The 21,811-nt window shown below is 45.6% G+C and overlaps 1 protein-coding gene and 1 long non-coding RNA gene across 3 annotated transcripts in view; both read left to right on the top strand.

Annotated features, from left to right (window-relative positions):
* WBP1L (WW domain binding protein 1 like) overlaps positions 1-21,811 on the top strand; it is a 54,105-nt gene that overhangs the window by 22,598 nt on the left and 9,696 nt on the right. For both annotated transcript variants that reach the window (XM_001498544.6, XM_005602268.4), the window contains exon 2: positions 17,169-17,271. In XM_001498544.6, coding sequence (XP_001498594.1) covers positions 17,169-17,271 — 103 coding nt within the window. The remainder of the gene's footprint in view (positions 1-17,168; positions 17,272-21,811) is intronic.
* Positions 14,691-16,999, top strand: LOC138915470 (uncharacterized). The gene is made up of 2 exons (XR_011421456.1): positions 14,691-14,844; positions 16,826-16,999. It is a non-coding gene; the product is annotated as an uncharacterized lncRNA (long non-coding RNA).

The following is a 21,811-nucleotide window of genomic DNA, read 5'->3' as shown; positions in this document are numbered from 1 at the left end:
GGACCCCATTCAGGCACCTCCTCTGTCGCCCAAGAAAGGTCGTTCTTTTAACCTGTGGGCCGAGTGAGCCCTGGTGAGGATTTTGAGCCGTGTTAGAAATAGGATAGATGAAGCATCTCATGCTATGTCAGCTGGTGGAGGAGAGAGCCCGGAAACTGCCTGATGTAGTGGAAAGAGCAGGGCTGGGGAGCCAGAAAGACCTGCGTCCGCATCTTGGCTCCCCCATGGTCTTGGGCAGACACTTAAATGTTCTGAACCTCATGTTTGAAGTGGAAATAATAAAACCTCATTGAAGAGTTATCGGGAAGGTTTTTCAAAAGAATGTATTTAAAACATTAGCTCCTTGGCTGGCTGAGAGTAGGCATTTAGTAAAAATGTAACTTTTTTTTTTTTGAGGAAGATTAGCCCTGAACTAACATCTGCCAGTCCTCCTCTTTTTGCTGAGGAAGACTGGCCCTGAGCTAACATCTGTGCCCATCTTCCTCTACTGTATATGTGGGACGCCTACCAGAGCGTGGCTTGCCAAGTGGTGCCATGTCCACACCCAGGATCCAAACCGGCAAACCCCGGGCGGCTGAAGCAGAATGTGCGCACTTAACTGCTGCGCCACTGGGCTGGCCCCATAACTATTATTTTTATCTACTCATTCCTAAAGGATGCAAGACCGCAGGGGTAGAGGAAACTAGAAGGTAGAGGACAGATTCCTTTAAAGAGGTAGGGGGGCGGTTAGTGTGCAGGAGCTCTTCGCCTGTCATTTGGTGGCTACCGTTGTGCGTTGACTGTGAGTTGGAGGCCGTCATTTCCTGTACCAATATACTATTAATCTTACGTAGTGAGGTGTCAAGAAGGGGAGGGCCTATGTCCAGAACTTCCCCTCAGTTAAGTGAGAGGATGCAGTGGTGGGTGAAGTGAAGGGCTGGGTTGGTTGTCATGGGGAGCATCTCAGGATCCACAGCAGGTGAATCTTTGGCTTTCGTTTCTGAACGAGTTCCTGGTAGAAGGCTGAACTAGAGAACCTCTTGAAGGCCCTTTCTGCCCTCGGCTTCTGCGGTTCAAACCCTGCCTGTAAAAACCTTAGGTATTTTTGGTTATATAATTTTGTATATTCCCAGCATTTCTATGTCTGACATTGTAACTACATTCTTTATTGGAGCTAGGTAAAAGCCAGCCTTCAAAAGATTACTTGGTGATAACTGTATTTTTTTAAAAAAACACAAAAATATATATGCTATTAGTTTTCATCATGCATAATATGTATATGCTTTCATGTATTTTCCCCCTTATTCCACATAACGCCCCTGTCTTACGTGGTAGTCTGATTCTGTTTCTGCAGAAGTGCACGCTGTGGCTTGCAGAAGTTAAGCTACTTGCCCACAGTTGCTCAGCTAGGGAAATGGTGATTGAAATTTGTTTTTTTTTTTAACCCAGGTCTTTTGATTCCAAAGCTTGGAGTTTTCCTCACTACCTAGACTGCGTTGCCCAACGTCTGTGAGAGTGGAGTAGCATTAATGCGCTATTCTAGTTGGGGCACATTTCCTGAAGGCTGTTTCTAGGCGGCCCAGGTACCAGATAAAACACTGTGTGTGCGTGTTTGCATTTTCCTCTGTGAAAGAATCTCCTGGGTGCAGCATCTACTGAATAAAGCCCCTGCACGGAGGTTTTGAACACTTGATGAATGTGGACCTGGCACAAAGGATGCAAAGATAGATAAAGCACACTCTTGACTCCCAGGGAGCTCACACTCTAATGCAATAGTTCTCAAAATGCATAAAAATCACCTGGGAGTGGGGCTTATTAAAACGTAGATTCTGTAGGCCTGGAGCCAGGACCCAGGAGTATGCATTTCTATTGAGCTCTCCAGGTGGTTCTGCCCCAGGTGGTTTCTGGCCACACTTTGGGAGATTACCACCCTCCCCTCCCCCCGCCAGGTTTAGTAGCAAGGAAATAGTTACATGACAATGTGCTGAGACTCTAACAGAGGAATGCCAGGTGGACTAGGACGACAGAGGGTAGGAAAGCATCTAAATCAGGCTAGGGGAGGGGGGTGGGCATGGAAGCCTTTTCTGAGAAGGTGAGATCTGATCTGAGTCTTGAAGGATGAGTAGAAGTTGATCAGACACACCAGCTGAGGAAAGCGCATTCCAGACAGATCAGGTTGGGAGTGTCGTTTTTGTTTTCTCTGGATGAGAAGGGAAACTGTCACCTGTGTGTCTTGGTGTTAACTATGCCTGAGCAAGACAAGGACCCTGGCTCACCAAGTTTTGGTGTTCTTTATGTCACCAAGGAGGAGGAAAGCACTGGGCCCTTCAGTCTAATACTGAGTGTGGCCTGAATTCAGTGTCTGCAAAGGGCAGATGGACCATAGGCTGTGTTAGTTGTTCTATGCAAGGGACAGTTAAGACAGCTCACTGGAAGCCACAATGTTGACTACAGAACAGTCTTTTTGTGCTTAGAGGAGCTACAGTTCAGAAGAGAGTCACCTGCAGAACTTTCTGGGTGTGTACCACATTTTAGATGCAACTCACAATTAAGCATACTATCCCTTTATTATCTGGGGAGATCAGAAAATGAGTTTTCTGGTTAAAAGAGAATCCATCATGTATACCTAACGAATGGATCAGTGATTTTTAGAGAACAAGATTGCAACAGAATGTTCTTAGTCTGCTGATTTGAATGAATTCTATTTGATGTTTGATTCAGAAGATATTGGTTTTGTAATGCTGGAGGATTCTTATGACCAGCATTCTATATCTGAAAAGTATTGTGCACCTATTCTCTTCAAAGCATGTTGTGGATACAAAGAGGTGTAAACTCCATCCCTACCCTCAAGGGGTTTATAGTCAGGTAGTGAAAGTAGAACAAGTCTGCGGGTAATTGGAACATTCGGCAGGTGGTGGTGAGTGACATTAGAAAGGAACAGAGTGCTGTGGGGGTTCAGAGGTGTGAAGAGATGGCTTTCTGCAGGTGGCCCTTTCCACAGTGCAGTAGTCTCAGTTGTTGCACTGTGGGTGTGTCAAAGGACCTGTTGATGGTAAGTTCTAGTCGATGGAATGCAGGCTAGCCCCATCAAGACAATACTTTGTGTTTCACACCATGAAATGTTGCCTTTCTCTGGACGGGGCCCACTGTCCTCACCAATGAAGTGAGGTGATCCCTAACACTGGAAGGAAACTGAGGTGGATCTGGGAGCCTCAAGCAATGTGCCCTTGCCCGTGTTGGAATTTGTCGTTGCTGGAGGCACAGAGGACCACCTCCTGGCCCAGGGGGCTATTTGTATTTTTGAAAGGGGGAGCTGGTACCTATAGGCCTTTGGCTGGCCTGATGTTGAATGTAACGTGGCAACCAGAATGTTGAACCCCAGTTACTTCCAGGACGTAGTAAGAGATCTTAGGAGCATGTTGAAAATGCTCTGGTGATAGCCAGCCTAAAGCCGCAGGTGGGAGCCACGGCCAGGGAGAGGGTAGAGGGAATTTGCCAAGTTCTAATTTAATCCCTAATAGCTGGATATTAGCCAAAATTTACGTGATACTTTTATTATTCCATCACGACAGCCACCCATGAGGCAGGAGGTCTTAATCTCCTTTCTATTGTGAGGAAACCGAAACTCAATAAGTTACGTCTTCAAGATCACACACCTGATATATGGCGCTGGTGGCTCTGGAGGCCAGGTCTTCTCAGTGTTGCCCTTCTCTTGCATATTGCTCTGTTATGGTACCTGCTCCAAAATCTGCTGCCAGACCTCCCTGCACACGTTGTGCTCTGCAAAGGACTAAGGGTTGACTCCCATTACCCTCCTGTGTGCTTAGCCTGTCTGTACCAGGTTCAGGATAAATTAAGCAAGACGCTGTTTAGAAGGGAACTGGCTGTATATAATGCAGCAAAAACCAAGGTGACATTTGTTGTTTGTACTACCAGAGGTTGAAGCCAAAATTCTTATCAGAACTGATTTGTAAAAATCTTGTAAGTGACAGCTCCGTAGAACATGTTTTCAGGTCCCTGGTGTCACCAGGGGAAAAAAGGGTGGTTCTTATCCAGGCCCTTTCAGGGGAATTTTTAAACCCCCAACCATCTCTGTTGCAAGAAGCTGGTTTTTAGAGGAATGCAGCTTGTTTTTCATTACATTCCTGTTATCAAAGCAGAGAAACCAGTGGACTGGACAGTAACTTAGTGGAAAAGACTGGATCTGCTGATTTTGAAACTTTTATCCAGGATGGAGCCAAAGAAAACACTCACTTCCTCCAGTGATATCCCATGAGTTTGATCCACCCCCTCCCGCCCCTTTTCCTTGAAGAGGTAAATTTTAGTCCAGGAAAGCAGAATAATTTGGGGCTACTTTAAAAACTGTGCTATAAAATTCTTTGTCCTGCCCTAATTCCCTGGCAGCTAAATACTAGTTTCTTAACTCTCCCTCCCTAGTTCTTGACTCTGTTGCTAATTTGTAGCAACAGCTAGCTGAAACAGCTCTGGATGTTGACCTGCTTTGGCCATTTCTATGCCCCTCTGTAGCCGTTGCTTTCTGGGCAGGGCTTAATTGGACTTGAACGCTGGCCCTTACAAGAGCATCTGTTGTTGTTTGCTGGAAATGGTGATTCCGTGACTTGCTTGACCTATCTTGTTCTTTTAATCCAGAGTGAGAGGAGGGGCAGTGGTGGAAAGCTGTATGCATTTCGGGAAAAAGAAAGGCATGCTTTGAGAATAGCTGGAGTATGACACAGTGACTTCTTTTCCTGAAAGTGGCTTAGGGTTTGCTGTGTGTTGCACATAAGACATTGGTTCCCTTGGGCATTGCATCAAGGGGGCCAGAATATTTATTATTGTTTGGTTCTCTTGCTTAACACACATGCTCTCAGGAGCTTCCATGGAACTGTGACACATGGTATCATTCTTGGTTTCCAGTACTGCCCAACTGATGATGTGGTTTTCATCAAGGGTTTGGAAATCCCTGTTTACCCACCAGAGAGTGGTGTGAATACTTGTGACCTCCTACTCCTCCAGGTGTGGCTCTGGAGCGTGGTGGGGAGGTCCAGGATAGGCTGGGGCAGGCTGCCAACAGAAATAGAATGTGCAGTCACTCTTCTGTCTCTGGGTGAGGTTCCGGATTTCTGGGTCAGGCTCAGATTGTGCTGGGTTGCTGTAAACCCATCATGGCCAGAGAGCCATGGGTAGGTCTCTCAGCAGTCATGCGAAAGAAATCACATCGCCATAGCCTTGGAGGATCCCTTCATGCTGCTGCTTGTACTGCATAGCTGAGAGGCACAGGGAGCGCAGGGGAGGACTGGCCCCTGTTGTTACTTGACCGTCGGTCACCAGGATCAGTACTTCCTGGAGGGTTTTGCATGTCTGGTCCTTTGCGAGGTAGGGTAGGTGCACTTGTGAGATGGACATCAGTCCTGCCCTTGGGGAATTTACAGAGTGGCTGGGGAGCCCATGCATGAGGCAATCTGGTAACGACTGGATGGAACACGATTCTGCACTAAATTGTGTGGTACAGTTTGGCTGGAACAGTGGTTGTAAACTAGGAACAATTTTGTCCCCCTCCCCAGAGGACATTTGGCAATGTGTGGACATTGTTGATTGTCACAACTAGAGGGCTGAGATGTTGCTACCGGCATCTAGTGAGTAGAGGCCAGGGTTGCTGCTAAACCTCCTACAATGCCCAGGACAGTCACGATAAAGAATTACCTGGCTCCAAATGTCAATAGTGCCAAGGTGGAGAAACTCTGGATACTACTGATACATAATGTGGTCCGCTCTGCTTAGGAAGGAGTCACAGATGTCACAGCCCTCAGGAAAGGTAGACAGAGATGTTTTAATAAATAGGTGTGCTTGTTCCTGCTGCATTCTAGCACTATGTGTTAATCATCTGCCCCGAGATTTAGCATCTTGTCATCTTGGTTGCCTCTAATCAGCAGGTGCTATGTCTCGTTAAGGACAGGCGTGGAATTAGTCTTTTATGGCCGTAGATAATGTCAACAAGCCTTCGGGAACTGACGTTTTATTTCTTACCCTGAATGATCTGGGTAACCACTCCCCAGAAGGATAGGATCTCCTTCCTATCCAGCTGTGCCCAAATAACTTTATACAGTTTAAAGAACAGTCAGACTACAGTTATTTTAATAACAGGCCATATTTCAAGCCAGGTGCCTATTGCCGTGGCTTGGGTCTGTGGTAATCTGTCTCTGGTAGTATACTAAATTCCTCCTTTTCTAAATCATCTGACATCTCTTTTACTCTTTAAGTGTAAGGTCTTAGAGTTCAGAAAGTTCTTTAAAGTTCTTTAGAGTCTTTTGGAGACATAGCCTCTGGATTATGAGGATTTTAAAAAATTTTGTATCTGTTTGCAGGAGACCATTTTTAATGTGACCCTTTGTCCAAGGCAGAAAGTTTCCTTGAACAGTGTTGAACTTTTTACTGGCAATAACTCTCTGATACTGATCTCTAGACAGATAGGCACACAAGATGAGTCCTGTTGTTATTTCTTCTGCTCCCAATAAAAGCCTACTGCAGTGAGATGGAACTGCTGAGAAAAAATGGGGTTACATCGAATTTTGCTTAAAGTGAGGAATGTCTCTGAGATCACGCGTGCTCTTCGCTGTCAAATCAAACCGTGGTGAATCTCTTTTAAAGCACGTTAGCAACAAGTTAATCTGTGCCTTCAATACTTCAGATCCCTTTGAAAACTGTACCTCTCTCTGGACAAAGAAGCATTTTATTTGATCAAGAAACTTTTTCAGGATATAGCAAAAACTTTGATGAGCTAGAAACCAGTCATAGAAAGAATACTGAACAAAGTGTCCGAAGACCAGGGTTTTGATGGTCTCGATTCTGTCACATACGCCCTTGGCTAAGTGTCAGTTCCTTGTCCATAAGGTGAAGATGGTAGCACTTCTTTTATAGGGTGCTGGCTGGCAGGCTCAAATGCGAGGCTGGCTCTTAGAGAAGTTTGAAGAGCTTTCGAGTCCTATATAAATGTGTATTATATATATGTTAATTATATATGTGTTGTGTATATCTCATCATTGCTCCAAATTATGACCCTGAGGCTTTGCCACATTATAAATCTTTTAAAAAAGGAGGAATCCTATTGATTAGACTGTACTTAATTAAGCCACAAAATGAACCTGAATATTTCAGGAAGGTTTTCAGCAACAAGAACTGAAACATAAACTTTTTTTTTTAACCTAATGATTTATTACAAAGTTCTTCAAAGGTAAAGTCCATATCTTATCTGTCTTTTTCGTACCTGTCAGCATCTAGCATGAAAGTTTAGGATAACCCCTAAGCATTAAATTATTTCCACTAACATTTGGGCTTGAGATCCAGAAAACTTGTTATAGCTGTGTGACCACTCTGAACCTCAGTTCCCTAGTTTCCTGTAAAAAGGGGGAATGCATAACATAGGTAAAAATGCCCAGCAAATCCTTGATAAACCCCATCACTGGGCAGAACTTGGTTCTGTCACATCTCTTGAGAGTTGTGGCAGGAGGTTTTCCTGATTCTCTAGAGTTATTCCCCTCATGCACCAAAGAAGTGCCCTCCTCTCTGTGGGTACCTATTTTACATGTCATGTGTAAGGTGTTGCTTGAGCCTCAATGTAGAGAATGCAGGTGTCTGCTGTTTATATCTGGGCCTCTGCAGCATGCCTTCCCCTCAGGGTGAGGGGATGAACGATCTATTACTGAGTTCGAGAGCAGGAGGAGCTAATCGGATACCCACAGGGGCCAGGCAGTGACATGCTTGAGTCAAGCAGAGGGAGTTATTGGACAGTAGGGATTGCAGAGGAGCTGTGGTTGAGCCAGAGCCCAGGTACATCTGTGACCCAGCCTAGCATGGCCCTAAGGGAATGTGGGCCCTGAGTTTTCAAGAGAAGCTGGAAGGCTGAATTTCTGTATGACTCCTTCTCATTTTAAATTGTTGACAGTTAATTCCGTCTTTTAAAAAATTGAAAAACAAAGGTACCACGTAGGCATAGAACTCATTCGTGGGCCCATTGTGGCCTGAAGGCCACCAGGTTGCAGTCCCTCTTTCAAGCAGGCAAGGCAGTGATACAAGGTGGGAAGGAATGGACCTGCCCTCATGGGGCCAACTGTGAACACACGATAGTCAGCTGAATTGCCCTCCTGCCCAGCCTGAGTGCCACCTGTCGTGTGCTACCTGCTGTTTCATCCCTCAGCTTTCTGCACCAGCCCTTGCTGAAGATGCCTTAGTTCTAAGTGCATTTATTCTGTGGCAGGAGAGGCCAGTGATGAGAGATTGCCAAGGATACCTCGAGGCAGAACTGCTTTTCCTTCTCGGTGTCCAGGGGTCAAAGAGTGGCACCTTAACCCCATGTCCTCAGCTGCTGCAGCCAGCCAGCCCCCCAGGCCTGCATGTGCTAGGACATTGACAAGTAGCCTTTAATAAAAACATGGGATATGTTGCAACTTCCGATCTTTGCTCTGGGATTTTCCTACCAGGGTCAAGTGGCTTTTTCTGAGTTTGTTATTTAGATTCCTAATAGCAACACAGGAAATGGATTTTAATTTCTTTGCTGGCTGCTCTGTTTGGGGGCTGTTTAATGAGGATCCAGTTGCAATGCAGCTTTGGCAGTAGCAGTACTGGTGGGGATAGGAGTGTACCTAAATAATGTTACTTTTTAGAAGAATTATGTTTATGATCTATTGTATGTATTTTTTTATGGAATGAGACAGACAGTATAAATAATTCTTCATCATGTGATTCTAAGTGGATACTTGTGGGGGTAACTGTGTTGGGATGTGTTTGAGATTCTAGAAAAACAATATTAAACTATTCCATTTTTAGAGGGCAAGAACTGTGTATATTGTACATTTATTATAAATCTAGGGCAGTGGTTCTCAAACTTGAATATATGTAAGCTTAATCAGGGGAGTATGTTTTAAAAGGCAAATCTTCAGTCCCTGCCCCCAGGGGTTCTCAATCTACATTCTTAACAAATGCCCCAGGTGATCTGGGGCCCGTGGACCACACTTTGGGAAACACATTTCTGTTTTGTTGCATTTGTTGTCTAAGTGTGTTCATTACTACTGTGGGGCAAATTCACTTCTTTGTGAGACGCACTGATTTGTTCTGATTCACTGTGTTGCCGTTCCTCAGATTCTTAGAGAGTCTCAGCCTCCCGGAGTCCCCAGACAGAAATGTGCAGGAGACCCTCACAGGTTGAAGTAAATGGGCCCTTGTCTGTGCTACAGTAGGGGGTCGGTCCCTGGGACTCCCCGTCAGCAGTACACACTACAGCCAAATATTGAAGCAGCAGCTGCCCCCATTGGTTCTAGGCTTTTCTCATGTGTGCTACTAGCTCCAGTCTTTGGCTTTACCTTTTAAGGCACTTTGCAGCTAGAGGACAGGATACCAGGTGCTCCTGAGCCCAGGGAGCTGGGGTCTAGAGCCCTTAGGGGTAAAACACATTATCACATCTGAGGGTTGAGGCTGAATCTTAGCAGATTAGATTTATTGGCTTGGAACGGGAACCTGCCTAGGCTGTTTGTCCTTTTGGAAAATTGCTGAATCAACCAAACAGCATAAAAATTCATTCCTAATATCCCAGTGCATAAAAAGCAGAGTCTTGGTTAACTTCTTAGCAATGGCTTGCCCTTTATCAGAAAGGATGAAAATGAGCTCCTTTAGCTAGTAAAGCTTAAAGGAGTGATTGTCATGTGTAGTATATATGGTGAATGATACAAAAGTAGTGTGTGACAGTCCTTACGGTCAAAGACAGGGAGAGTAGACTAACACGTAGGAAACATTAGGTCAGCTCTCCTGCTGAATCCTTCCTCTGCCTCAGCTTACTTTCCTTCATCCCCAGCTCTTCTGTGACCTCCTTCCACCGGATTCAAAACGTGTGCCCTTGAACAGTTTTACTTATTTCCCTCAGTTCTCCGAACAGCCTTAAAACCATTAGTATTAGGGGAAAATGATCTTAACTTTCCTTATGTAAAAACACAGGTAAATCCACAAAACTTTAGAGAGTATTTTATGAGTACCTACAAATCTTTTTCTGAGAATCTGGACCTGAAAGTGCTGCCTTTTCTGAATTTGAAGATTCTGTCTGGGATAGAACAAAAATAGCCGATTCTAAGTTAAAGTTGCTTGCTGTCTTTTCTCATTTAGCCATTTCAAATATGTCTTGTTTATGAAGGCTTTGTTATCCTTTGGTTACAGAATATTACCAAAATCAGATAGAACTTCACTCGGTAGACATGCAGTGCTACAATTTGGTCTACTTTCTGGAAAGCCATTCCTGGTTCAAGAATAGAAGGAAAGTTGATTTTGTTTCTTATTCTACAGTAGCAGCTACAGCGTGGGTGGGGCGGAAAAGGGGGAGGATCCAAATTGAAAAGTAAATATGAGAGTTGCAAAAATATTTTTATATTATTCAAATCTCCACCAGCTAGGGAGAAATTAGCTATTATAGCCAACAGTGAATTTGCAAGCTATGATGCTTTGGATATTGTTTTAACTGCTGTACAAGGTGTATAAGATCTGGCCGTTTTCTGAATTTCAGCTCTTCCTTTCACACTGATCTCCCTGAGATTTGCTGTGCTCAGTCATACTCGCCTTCTTTCTTTTCCTTGATCACACCAACCTCATTCCTGTATTGGTGTCTTTGCGTGTACTTGATATTCCCTCTGCCTGGAAAACTGTTCCCGCAGGTCTACTTAGGAAGGCCTCTCCTGACTGCCCCACCTAAAGCCTTTTGTCCTGTTATCCTGTTTTATTATCCTTGTGGAGCTTACTATTTTAAATTCTAATTTCACTACTTGGTTTTCGGTCTTCCCCACTAGAATATATTTAAGATCTTTTTTTCTTTGTTATTCTGCAGTTTCAAACAATGTACCCGAGTATGAGTTGTTTATTGTCTGAAAATTCCGTATCTTTAATCAATTCTGGAAATTTTTCAGTTATCTCTTTAAACATAGTCTCTCCTCCATTCTCTTCCTTCCTTCTCAAGCTTCTTATTTCTCATTTTCCATTTCCATGTTTTCTCTTAATTCGTATAAGCCGTTTTCTGGGTAATTTTCTAAGATCTGTGTTCCAGTTCTCTAATTTCAATAACTGGTTTTCTGCAAGTTTTGTTTTTTCCCCAAATCTCCTTGGTCACTCTCTTTTTCAGTTTCTTCTTTTCTCATGTTCTTCGTTCTTCCTTTTTGGCTTTAATCATTTGAAATATGTTTATGTGTTACAGTTTATTTGATCTTTCTATTATTTTATTGGGGGAGTCTTATTCTGCTATTTGTTGAATTTCCTGAGTCTTGTTTGTGATGGATTATTTCTGCATAAATTTTTGTATAGTATATTGTGAGCTCATCTTCAACAGAGCTTTATTTGTGGGAATCCTTCATACCCTGATTGAGGGTAGGTCTCTTCAGTTTATATTTCTTTTGCCAGATGTCACAGGATTATTGCCAGCCTGGGACCACTCTTTGTGTTAAATTTTTGGCTTGAGGATTCTCAGCCCATGTAGTAGTACAATTCAGATCTCAAATTAGCTTGGGGAAAGGGCTGTGGTTACAGATATTAGAGGAGATACTTTTTTGCTCTCACTTCAGAGCTTTCTTATTGTTTCTGTGTGCCAACAAGCTGATTTTTTTTTCTAGTCTGCTCTCTCTCTTTGAGGGTCCTCACTTTATATTGGGGCTCAGTTCCAGTTCCCTGTTTCAAGTGGGTCCAAGAGAAATAAACAGCCCCTCTTTCCAGGGCAGCTGGAAAGGCCTGACCTCGCTTAACCCCTGTCATTTCTAGTTCCCCTCAACATTTTTGGCCCCTGAGGATCTTCCTTGCTTTCTTGCAAGCTCAGCTATATAATTAAAAGGATATTGTTACATAGCCAGTATTTCTAGGGGTTTTGACATAGAAAAATATTTAAAGTTACCTACCCAGCTATATTGCCAGAGGCAAGATCTCTTCCCCTGGAATCTCTTGTTCATTGCGGTAGCTGGGGCGTCCAGCACAGTGCCTGGCACATGGAGAGGGGATAGCAATACATATTTGTTTTTTGATTTGTGGAATTGGACGTTTCCATGAGAAATCGTTCCTTTTCCCTGTGGGGAAAGCCAGAGGTGGTGCGCCAGGTTCTTTCATATCCCACAGCCAAGATAGTTAGCGTCCTGTGCTTTAGCATCCTGTGAACGGATTTCAATTTTCCTATTTTTTACTTTTAAACTTTAAGACTTCAGTGCTTTTCTAAGGACATGAAGATGCTGTTGCCAGTTGCTAGGAGGGTTTTCCAGCCCCATAAGTCGGCAAATTAAAACCATCCCAGGGGAACCATTACTGCCCAGTGTCTCCTTTGGTGCTGGCACTTAGGAAGTTCTGATGCTGATTAAATTGACCTTTACAGTGGCTCGGCTAAGAATAGCAACTATAAGACATGGAAACTGTTAAGGAAAATGTTGTTACTCCCACAGTTTACACTGCCACCAAAGAGATGAAATAATTTTTTGCATATGTGCAAAAGGCGTACTGTTCATCCTTTTCCATTGTAAAAATGTTCTTTCCAGTTCAGTGTTGCTCATGCTTGCCTCTTCTTTGTGCCTGTGCTTTTTGTTTGGTGACCATGTGTGCCCTGTATGTTGGAGCCGGTCACCGTGGTGCTAGGGCTGAAGGCACATAGCTATGAAAAAAGAGGATCACAGTGGTCCTTGCCATAAAGTTCCTTTATGACAGGTTCTACTTTTCTAGGATTTTTTGGCTGTGGAGTTTTGCGCAGATGAAAACATTGCCAGAAAGAAGATATCTTTAAAATGCAAATCTGATCTTGTCACCCCTCTGCACAGTCTGGTCCCTGCTTACCTAATTTCCCTACCTACTTCTTCAACTGTCTTCTTCTGGATGAGGGGCTTTGCTTGTACGTCTCCTTGGCCTGGAATGTTCTTCGTGTCACTGCTCCCTAGTTACTAAATTCCTAACCATCCTGGTGATCTCAATTCAAGCTTGCCGTCCTTTCAGAAGCCAGCCGGACCGTCTTGACCAACTCCAGGTCTTTTCTACTGTAAGCTCTCACCAAATCATGTGTTTGCCTAACTAATTGCTCTTTTATCTGTGTGATTACATTACCGTCTTTCATTAGACTGCAGGCTTGGCAAGGACAGAGATCATGGCTGTTCAGGTCATTTGCCCATTGTGTCCCCACCCCTGGTTCAGTGTTGGTGCAGGGTAGGCACTGGATAGATGTTAAAGGGAGGAATGAAGGCCCCACGTTCCACACGGGCATGAAACACCACTGTGCTTGTCAGAAAGTCATTATATGAAAACACGACCTTTCGAGCAAAGAAGGGAGTAGCCTCAAGCTCATTGCCTCTCCTCGCTGCCGAGTAGAGGTCGAAGGAGCCTGTTCTCAAAGTCAGAGAGCTCCACAAGGGCAGGGTCTTTATCTTTTCCATCAAAGATGAAATGTTGATTTTATTTGGTTTGGAGCTTTTAGTGGATTTATTTAAGCAACTGAGGTGTAAAAAGCAACGGAAGAAGTATAACTTTAATCAAGGAGGCTGTAGCTTAATAGTTAACAGCTCTGGCCTGAGTCAGATGAACTAGATTGGACTGCTTCCAGGCTGTGTGACCTTAGGCGAGTTCCTTAGCCTCTCTTGGCTTCAGTTCCCTGACACTACCCACTTCATAGGCTTGCTTTCAAGTCTAGGTGAAGGGCTACATGTCAGGCGTTTAGGACAGTGCCTGGCTCATAGCAGGTGCTCAGTACACATTAGCCACATTCTTCACCCAGCTCACCTGCCTTCATGGAGGTTGCCTAGCCATTGTTTCATTAACAAAGCTTTCTGTGTCAAGCACTGGGCTCATACTGGGAGTGAGAAGGGAGACAAGGAGACAGAGCTCCTGCCATGGGGAGAGCACAATTCAATCTCTGGTTCACTTTTGGAGAAAGGGGGTTAGGAGGGATATTTATTGCCCACTCTTCAAGACTAGGCCTGAACAACGTAATATATATAAAGTGCTTGAGAATAATCATAAAGGGTGCTGAGAATTTTTCATATTTGAACTTCCCATTGCATTCTCTTTGGTTCCTTTTCCTATTCGTCATGTGTCTGAGCAGCCCACGTTGCTAGTGAACGTCACTGTTCAGAAATAGTTCTTAGTGAATGCAAAGTGCTGTTTGAATGGTCTTTCATGCCTAGCAGTGATGGTTCACAGAATAACGTAGATATTAAGAGCCTAGAGAAGTTAAGTAACTTACCCAAGGTCACACAGTTAATGAGAGCTGGGCTTTGAACCCAGCTGTGACTGACGCTTAACCACTTGGATCTTGAGCCACCTGGAGGTTTCTGAGAGTCCTCCAGTTAATCACGATTAGGCTCCTCGTAGAGGGAAGGGTGGAAGAACCCCAAGCGGCATTTGCTCACCGCTGCTCTTTGCTGTTACTTTGACCGGGCAGAGCCATAGATTTCAGGAGCTCTTGCATCGGCTCAGGGCTGCTATGTCAGAGGGGACAGGAGGTGGGTAGGATAATAAAGCCTTAGGGTTGAAGGGTACATCTTAACTAGCTGTAGGGCCACTGAATAACTTGCCCAAAGTTCCCTTCTGTAGTGGCAGAGCTGGGACCAAGCCAAGGCTCCTGGATTTTCCTGTCATACCAACAGTTCTCTCTGTCTGGAAGACTTCACCTGGACACTTAGGTCTCAGTACCCCCCTAATCCTCCTTCATTGCTTCCTGGCTAAAGGTCCATGAGCTCACTTCTTGTCTTCCTGGACTGGCCACCTGCTTTCCTCCCTTCTGCAGCAGAAAATGACAGTTCCCCAAACCAAGACCGTCCAAGACAGCTTGAGGACTCTATCTTGGGGCAGTGGAGGACAACAGGGGACGAGATATACTGGGTAAAAAGTGTTTGAGGAAAACTGGATTAAATGATGCTACTATAGTTCTGCTCTCCAGGGAAAAAGAGTGGGGTCCTATGTATACCAGGCTTCCTGCCTCGGGGGATGGAAGAGCCAAGAGAAAAGCTGACACCAGTAGGTCATGAGGATGCCACTTGTTTAGATTTCAAACATGTTCCATTCCACGCCTCACTTAGGACCAGTTGGCCCCCCTGCATTCAGAGCTTGGGCCTCATCTGGTGAATTTTCCCAAGGCGGAAGTGTCGCTGGATTCTTTCATGTGTCGGAGTGCAGGCAGCATGGCCTCTTTTAGAAACTATGTGGACACTTTGAACTGTGCTCTTGTGAGCCAGTGCCAGAAGACTGGCATTTCAGGCCTGGTAGACTTGGGAGAAACTGTTTGATGTCTTTATGAAAGCAGTGCTTTGCTCTGAAGTCAGAGAGCATGTATTCTAGCAAAAGCATCAAGCACAGATTGTTTTCTCCATGTGCACCAGGCCTCAGAGGAGACATCTGACTGGACAGCCACCCCCTAGGTGTTCTATTTTGCTTATGGTGGACACATGAAGGCAAAGATAGGAAGAACTCTGTTGGCAATCTTGTAAAGCCCTCATTGTCAGAGTTTACGAATGCCTTTCCCATGCTTCCTTTTTCCTAAACCCCTTTACCCCAGAGTATAAGACTCTTCAAGACCAGGAAACACCTGAGGATTATGGTGCAAACCTGCACTGAGCCTGGGATCTGGTTATCAGCTGTGCACTTTCTCTTATCCTCTCCCTGTGGCTTCAGGTGACTGAGCTGTTGCTGCCCAGCCTCTAGCCCAGCAGACAGTCGCTGGAGTGCTTTGTTTATACCCTTGGCCAAGTAGACGGTGTAGTAAAGCAAGGCCCAAAGAGGAGGAACCAACCATGTGATTGCAGTTTCCACTGGCAGGCATCCGCCCGGATGTGCACTGTGGGCAGGCTCACCCTGAGTAGCAGCAAATACAATACTGTGGTTTTAGTTTCTTTGCTGAGCAGAGTTTTCTTCCTTCTTAACTCTGAGCTTTGAAATGAGGATAGAGACAATGTCTTATTCGTCTTTGTATCCCTCATACCCAACACAGTGCTTGGCACAAAGACAGTGTCTGGTGAATGCAAGTGTTACTTCTATAGAATAAAGAAATGTTGAAAGCCAGACGGAGCTGGTAACTTACACATCTCATCATGTGCATTGTGGTCCAGAGTACATTTGGGGCTGAAGTCTAGGTTGGCTGGTGGGGTATCTCATATCTTGTTTTTGTTTTTGTTTTTTTGTTTGGTGAGGAAGATTGGCCCTGAGCTAACGTCTGTTGCCAATCTTCCTCTTTTTTTTTTTTGCTTGAGGAAAATTGTCCCTGAGCTAACATCCCTGCCAGTCTTCCTCTATTTTGTATGTGGGACACTGCCACAGCATGGCTTGATGAGCAGTGTATAGGTCCAGGCCTGGGATCTGAACCTTCGAACCCCAGGCCACCAAAATGGAGCAGGCAAACTTCACCACCACACCACCAGGCTGGCCCCTTATATCCTAAATGTGAAATATAGAAAATCTTTTTCACCTCCATCCCCATCTGTCAGTGCTGCGAATAGAATTTGGCAAAGAGCTAGGTGGTTACTCAGCGGTGCCCTTTCTGTAGCTGTCCCTGACGAGGGACAGTATGAACCCCAGATCCAATCAAGATTATTAGAAGATCATTTGATAAAGCAAAAAATGATCTAGAAAATTGAAATTGGACTAGGTCACCTGAGCAGGTCACCCCTTTTGTTGAGAGTAAAAATTTTAGTAGCAGTTTTTTTAGCCCTTGTTTGAATCACACTGTAATTAACCTTGGAGGTCATGTATTTTGAAGGGAGAATGGAATGACTGACTAGCTGCTAATCCTAGCATACGTACTGCATTAATTATTCCAGGAACTTTCACAGAAAAGCTGGTTTTATTTAAAACATACTGCTAATTACAGGAGAATCATCACCTTCTTGCCGGCTGAGTGTAACACCGGAGCCTGAAGTGTTTCTGCTTGGACATAAAGAAAGCAAGGCAGCCCTTTCCTGTCTGAGGAGAACTCCACTGTTTACCAGTCGGCCTGTGTGCTGAATCCTCTTCCCCATTTAATAAACCTTTTTTTCCCCTTAAATCTGCTGTCGTTGTGTGGTTCTTTTTAATTTTTTTCATAATGGAATAAACATCGGTGCAAACTACTTTTGTGGAGGGTGGGCAGATGGCCAGGAGGAAGGGGATGAGAAGAAAAGTGGTGTTTAAATGCTATAATTTAATATGCTGAAATGCTTTTTGATTTTTTTTAGGATAAGGAAACCTGTGTGGGTACCAACAATCAAAGCTACATCTGTGACACAGGACACTGCTGCGGGCAGTCTCAGTGCTGCAACTACTACTATGAACTCTGGTGTAAGTCCTTGCCCAGGGGTTTCTTGATCCCCAGGGTCCTGGTTACCACCTCTGCTCGTTGGGAAGCTTCAGGCTGGGGAGCCCTTTTCTCGTTCTCTCGGGGGCAGCATTGGCGAGTGGAGTCTGTTTCCGGGTTCCAGAGGCGGGTCCTTTGCCGGGTGGAGAGCTCTGCTGCTGTTTGGACGCCGTGGGCTGAAGATCGGAGAATATGGTCTGAGCTCTCTTAAGAGGCCGTGACTACCAGGGCTGCTGCAGGAACTCCTGCCTGGGCTTCTCTTCGATGCCCTCTCCAGTGTGTGCTGAGCAGTGACAACAGCTTAGATCCTTCCTTGGGCCAGCCCAGACACCCAGGCTTGCCATCTTGGCAAAGAGAGGTTGCAGCAGCCATACTGCTGTGAATCCTGGGCTGGGCTCTGTGGATGGCTGGAATGCCATTTTCTTGTAAGAACCACAAGGGCTTCCAGAATTCCCCATAGGGCATCGAGGAGCTGCCTCTGTTTCTGAGGGGCCCTCTCAAAGGGATTAAACTTTCCCTAGGTCCCTGCCTATGGAGCCCTCCTGGAGAGACAGAGTCTAGAAGTTCGAGCCCCTTTGTTTCTTCTCCAGTTCTCAAACTGAAGTGTCTGGAAGCTTCTCCAGTGTACCTAAGCTGTTACTGTTAGCTAAATGCCATGTGGAGACAATCCTTTTCTTGCCACTGCTTTGGTTGAGGCTGGGACCCCTTGTACCTTCCAGCATTGCACAGGAGTGGTGACATTGCTGTGGTCTTCAGGGAGTGACCCAGGCTTGGAGAGTTCACTGACACACTTTGCACTCTGATCTTCTTGGAGCTCAGACCAGACACTGTAGGATGCTGGACAAAGAAGGAGAGGAGGGCAGAGGCCCCCGGTGACCAGCACTGCAGTGGTTCTCACAACTGTTTGTCGAGAGAGGAAACAATAGTCTGTTTCCCCAGATAATTCTAAGCCCCCATCACTCCCCCCATTTGGAAACAAACTGTCGGCTTGTTTGTCAAACCACACCCTTACTGCCTCCATCACCCCTGACCTTTTTCCCCTTCTTTCTGATCTGCCCGTTGCCTCCACAGCCTTTTCTGAAATGGTCAGATAGCAGCTGGAAGGGCTGTTGTTTGCTATGGAAAGGAAATTAGACTCTTGGCTGGAAAATCTCTTCCTCCAAATGCAAACGTGTCTTGTAGCCAGTGGGAATGGTTCCTACGAACAAGACCTTTCCTCACCCGCCTCCTTCCCTTTCGAGGACTGAGGACCGGCTCATCTGCCTTTCTGAGAAATCTCAGGGGCTGTCAAGTGCAGACTCCTCCCCCAAGGAGGGGACAGGGCTCGGGATGTCCCCACCAGTCCTCCGCGTACATTAGCAGCAGCAGAGGCAGGCCCAGAATTGTTGCTGCTATTTTAGAAGGGGTGGGGCTAGGGGCCTTACTGGAGGACACAGAGTGCCAAGCAGGTGGACAGACTGTGTTTAAATGTTTTAAAATGCAGATAACCACAGGGTTCAAATTCTTCCTCCCACCCCTTGTTAAAACAAAAATTGAAGCTGGGCTGCCAAAAAGCCACAGAGCTACAGTTTATTTTTCTGGGGCCCGGCCCAGGCGGCATCAGTTGCGGAAAGGAATGGAGTTGCTGATGGCCCCATCTTAGATTGACAGAGCCTCCTGGGCGGTTGGCAGAGCACTCAGTAGTCACCAGAATTGGGTCACCAAAGCCCAGGTGGGGGGGTGGGGTGGCGGGGACAGGAAGGCAGTCTGGGAACCAGGCACGTCACCCCAAGGCTTAAAGATAGCCAGAGGAAGAGCTGCATGAGTAGCTAATTCTCTCTCCAGTTACGGTCAGTTGGGGAGAGGAAGAGGCCAGACAGAGACCATTGTTTGCAGGGGAGAAAAGACTCGCCATTATACCAGTTGGCCCATGCTTTCCAAGTTCTGGAGGCACGGAGACTGTAAAAGCAGAACTTTCCTCTCATCTGTGCCCAGCAATGGCTTCTTGGTCAGGAGATGCCCCATGAGTGTCCTGCTCCCTCAGAGTTCTTTGGTTTTCCTCCTTATTAAGGTCCTGGCCTCTGCCCGATGTGTAGAGGAGGGGGGTTGAGTGTTGGTACGAGCCCCTTCAGTTCTCATCAAGACTGCATTTTTTGTTGCTTTGAACCCTGCTCCCTCTAATTGCCTCTAAACTTTGCCTGAAATGTGAAAGTAATGGGCTTTGGATTATTCTTTTTGTCTCTTTCCTTTGGAAGGAAAAAAATCTCCGCCAGGAAATCCTTGGCGAGTTTTCATCAGACAGAGTACCTCTTTAACCATAGTTGCCGACAGGGATGGCCTCCGGGGGAAAAAAATGCCATTTCCACCAACCGTTGTTTTACCTCTACTAACCTGAATTTTCCTGTGTGCTGAGGACTGTCTCACATACACACATGCACACAACCCACTTTACACACACACTCAAGCACACACAGACCTTCTCAAACTTTGGTCAGCACCCTTTCCCCCATGTCTTTTCAGTCTGTTGTAACCGGAGCCAGCGGTCACTACTGGGCCTGCATCAGACAGGAAGCATAGGACCTGCTTTACCAGTGCAGTGGTTGAGGCTAGAAGGACTAGTCATCATTACTATTATCATCATCCCGTGCATTTTTGTGGCACTTGTATTTTATAGCACTCATCATTCAATCATTTATTCATTCAGCAAACTCTTATTCCAGTGGTTCTTGAACTTTGGCAAGCATCCAAATTTCCTGGAGGGCTTATTAAAAGAGATTTCTGGGCCCTACTCCCAGTTTTTGATTCAATAGGTCTGAGATGGACCTGAGAATTTGCAGTTCTACCAAATTCCTACTGGCTGCTGTGGCCTCTTCCGTTTTAGGAACTGTGGGGAGATATAATGTTTGCCATCAAGAAGGGAATTTCCTAGCAGAGAGAAAAGACAAGGTGCCCCACTAGTAATGCAAAGTAAAGAGTGGAATGTATGTACCAGAACTGTTGTGAATATTTCAAAAGGAGAATCTGCTTTGTCTGGACAGGATTCAGGCAGGCTACATGGAAGAGGTGGCATTTTAAGTGGGCCTTAAAGGGTGGGTAGGATTTAAATACATGGAGAAGGGTAGAAGGACTTCTCGGGCAGAGGACCACCGTAGTCCTGGAGCGCATGGGAAACAACGGAGTATGCATCACAGTGTTGACCCTTCCCCTGGGGCCTTGGGGCTTGCCTGGGAAGACAGGGCAGATGAGGGTGCTAATGTGCACAGACCTGTCCTACGTACCAGGCCCTAAGTGAGGTCTTCATGCCCATCACCTCATTTCATCCCAATAACAGCCCTCTGGGTACGCCTGTTGTCCCCATTTCTCGGGACCAGGGCACTAAGTAACTGTTCAGTGGTTGCAGCTGAGTCAGAGGGTCAGGGCGCCTCCTGAGAACCTGCTTTCCCGGCTCTCATCCCAGGGTTCTTTCCAACACCAAGCTCCATTTTCCAGGAGGACGTCTAGTTGGGGATTTCTGCTCCTGAGATAATTTGGGAGACCTTCACTCAGGCGTCAGTTTTCCCTGGTTGGGCAGTAGTAGGGGAAAGGGCAATGTTTCTGGGCAGTGGAATTTCCCGGAGGCAACATGAAACGGACTATTAGCAAATCCAGTTAATGCTGCCCAGCTTTTCACCTGCTAACTCTTTTTCTTTAAGTTTGTCTTAAAATATCCATTGTTGAGCTGCTTTTAAGGAAGGCCCACGGCGTCTGCCATCCTGAGCAGAGAGTGGACAGAAAGGGAGCTGGGGCCTCCTTCTTAGCCCCTATTGGACCCCGGCTCCCTAGTGTTCCGGGCTTCTGGACAAAGGCAGGTTGATCAGTAGCAGGTGGGCTGGTTTTCCAATGAATTTAGGCAAGCATAGAACCTAGAAACAGACTTTGGACTTGTTCCTCCTTTTGCTTTTTTATGGAATACTTTTTGGAGTTTAAAGGGAAATTTAAAGGAAACTCTTCCTGTCTGTGGTCCTGCCGACAACAACAACAGTAGTAATAAGCTGGAGGACGTAAAGGACACCAGGCGTGGTTCTGAGTGCCCTACACATATTAACTCATTTAGTCCTCACAATGACCAAGGAAGGCGGAGACCATTATTCTCCCCATTTTACAGATAAGGGAGGTGAAAACAAAGTGACCAAGGTCACAAAGCTAGGAAATGGTTTTCTGAGCTGGAATTTGAACCCAGGACATCTGCCTCTTCTATATCTGCAGTCATGCTTATAGGAAACTAGTCCGGTCTTTCCAGATTTTTGCCAGTCCTCTAAAATCTTCATTTCCCAGATTCAGGCCTTTTCCACAGTGGCAACGTCAGGAGCGCCTGCTGAGAGCCAGAGGGGGCCAGGGAGGTCACCCACCATCCTGTAGGGTAGAAGGAGATCTAATTTACAGTATGCTTTGGCTTCCTAATGAGGAATTTCCTGCCAGTTGGGGAGTGGTGTTTTCCCAAGTTTATAGTGAACTCTGGGGCACATGACTCAGTTCCTACATTGAACTGTGATTGTTTTTAAAAAC

The sequence above is a fragment of the Equus caballus genome, chromosome 1 (genome assembly GCF_041296265.1).
Source record: "Equus caballus isolate H_3958 breed thoroughbred chromosome 1, TB-T2T, whole genome shotgun sequence".
NCBI classification, from domain to species: domain Eukaryota; kingdom Metazoa; phylum Chordata; class Mammalia; order Perissodactyla; family Equidae; genus Equus; species Equus caballus.
This window is presented reverse-complemented; position numbering and strand designations above follow the sequence as displayed.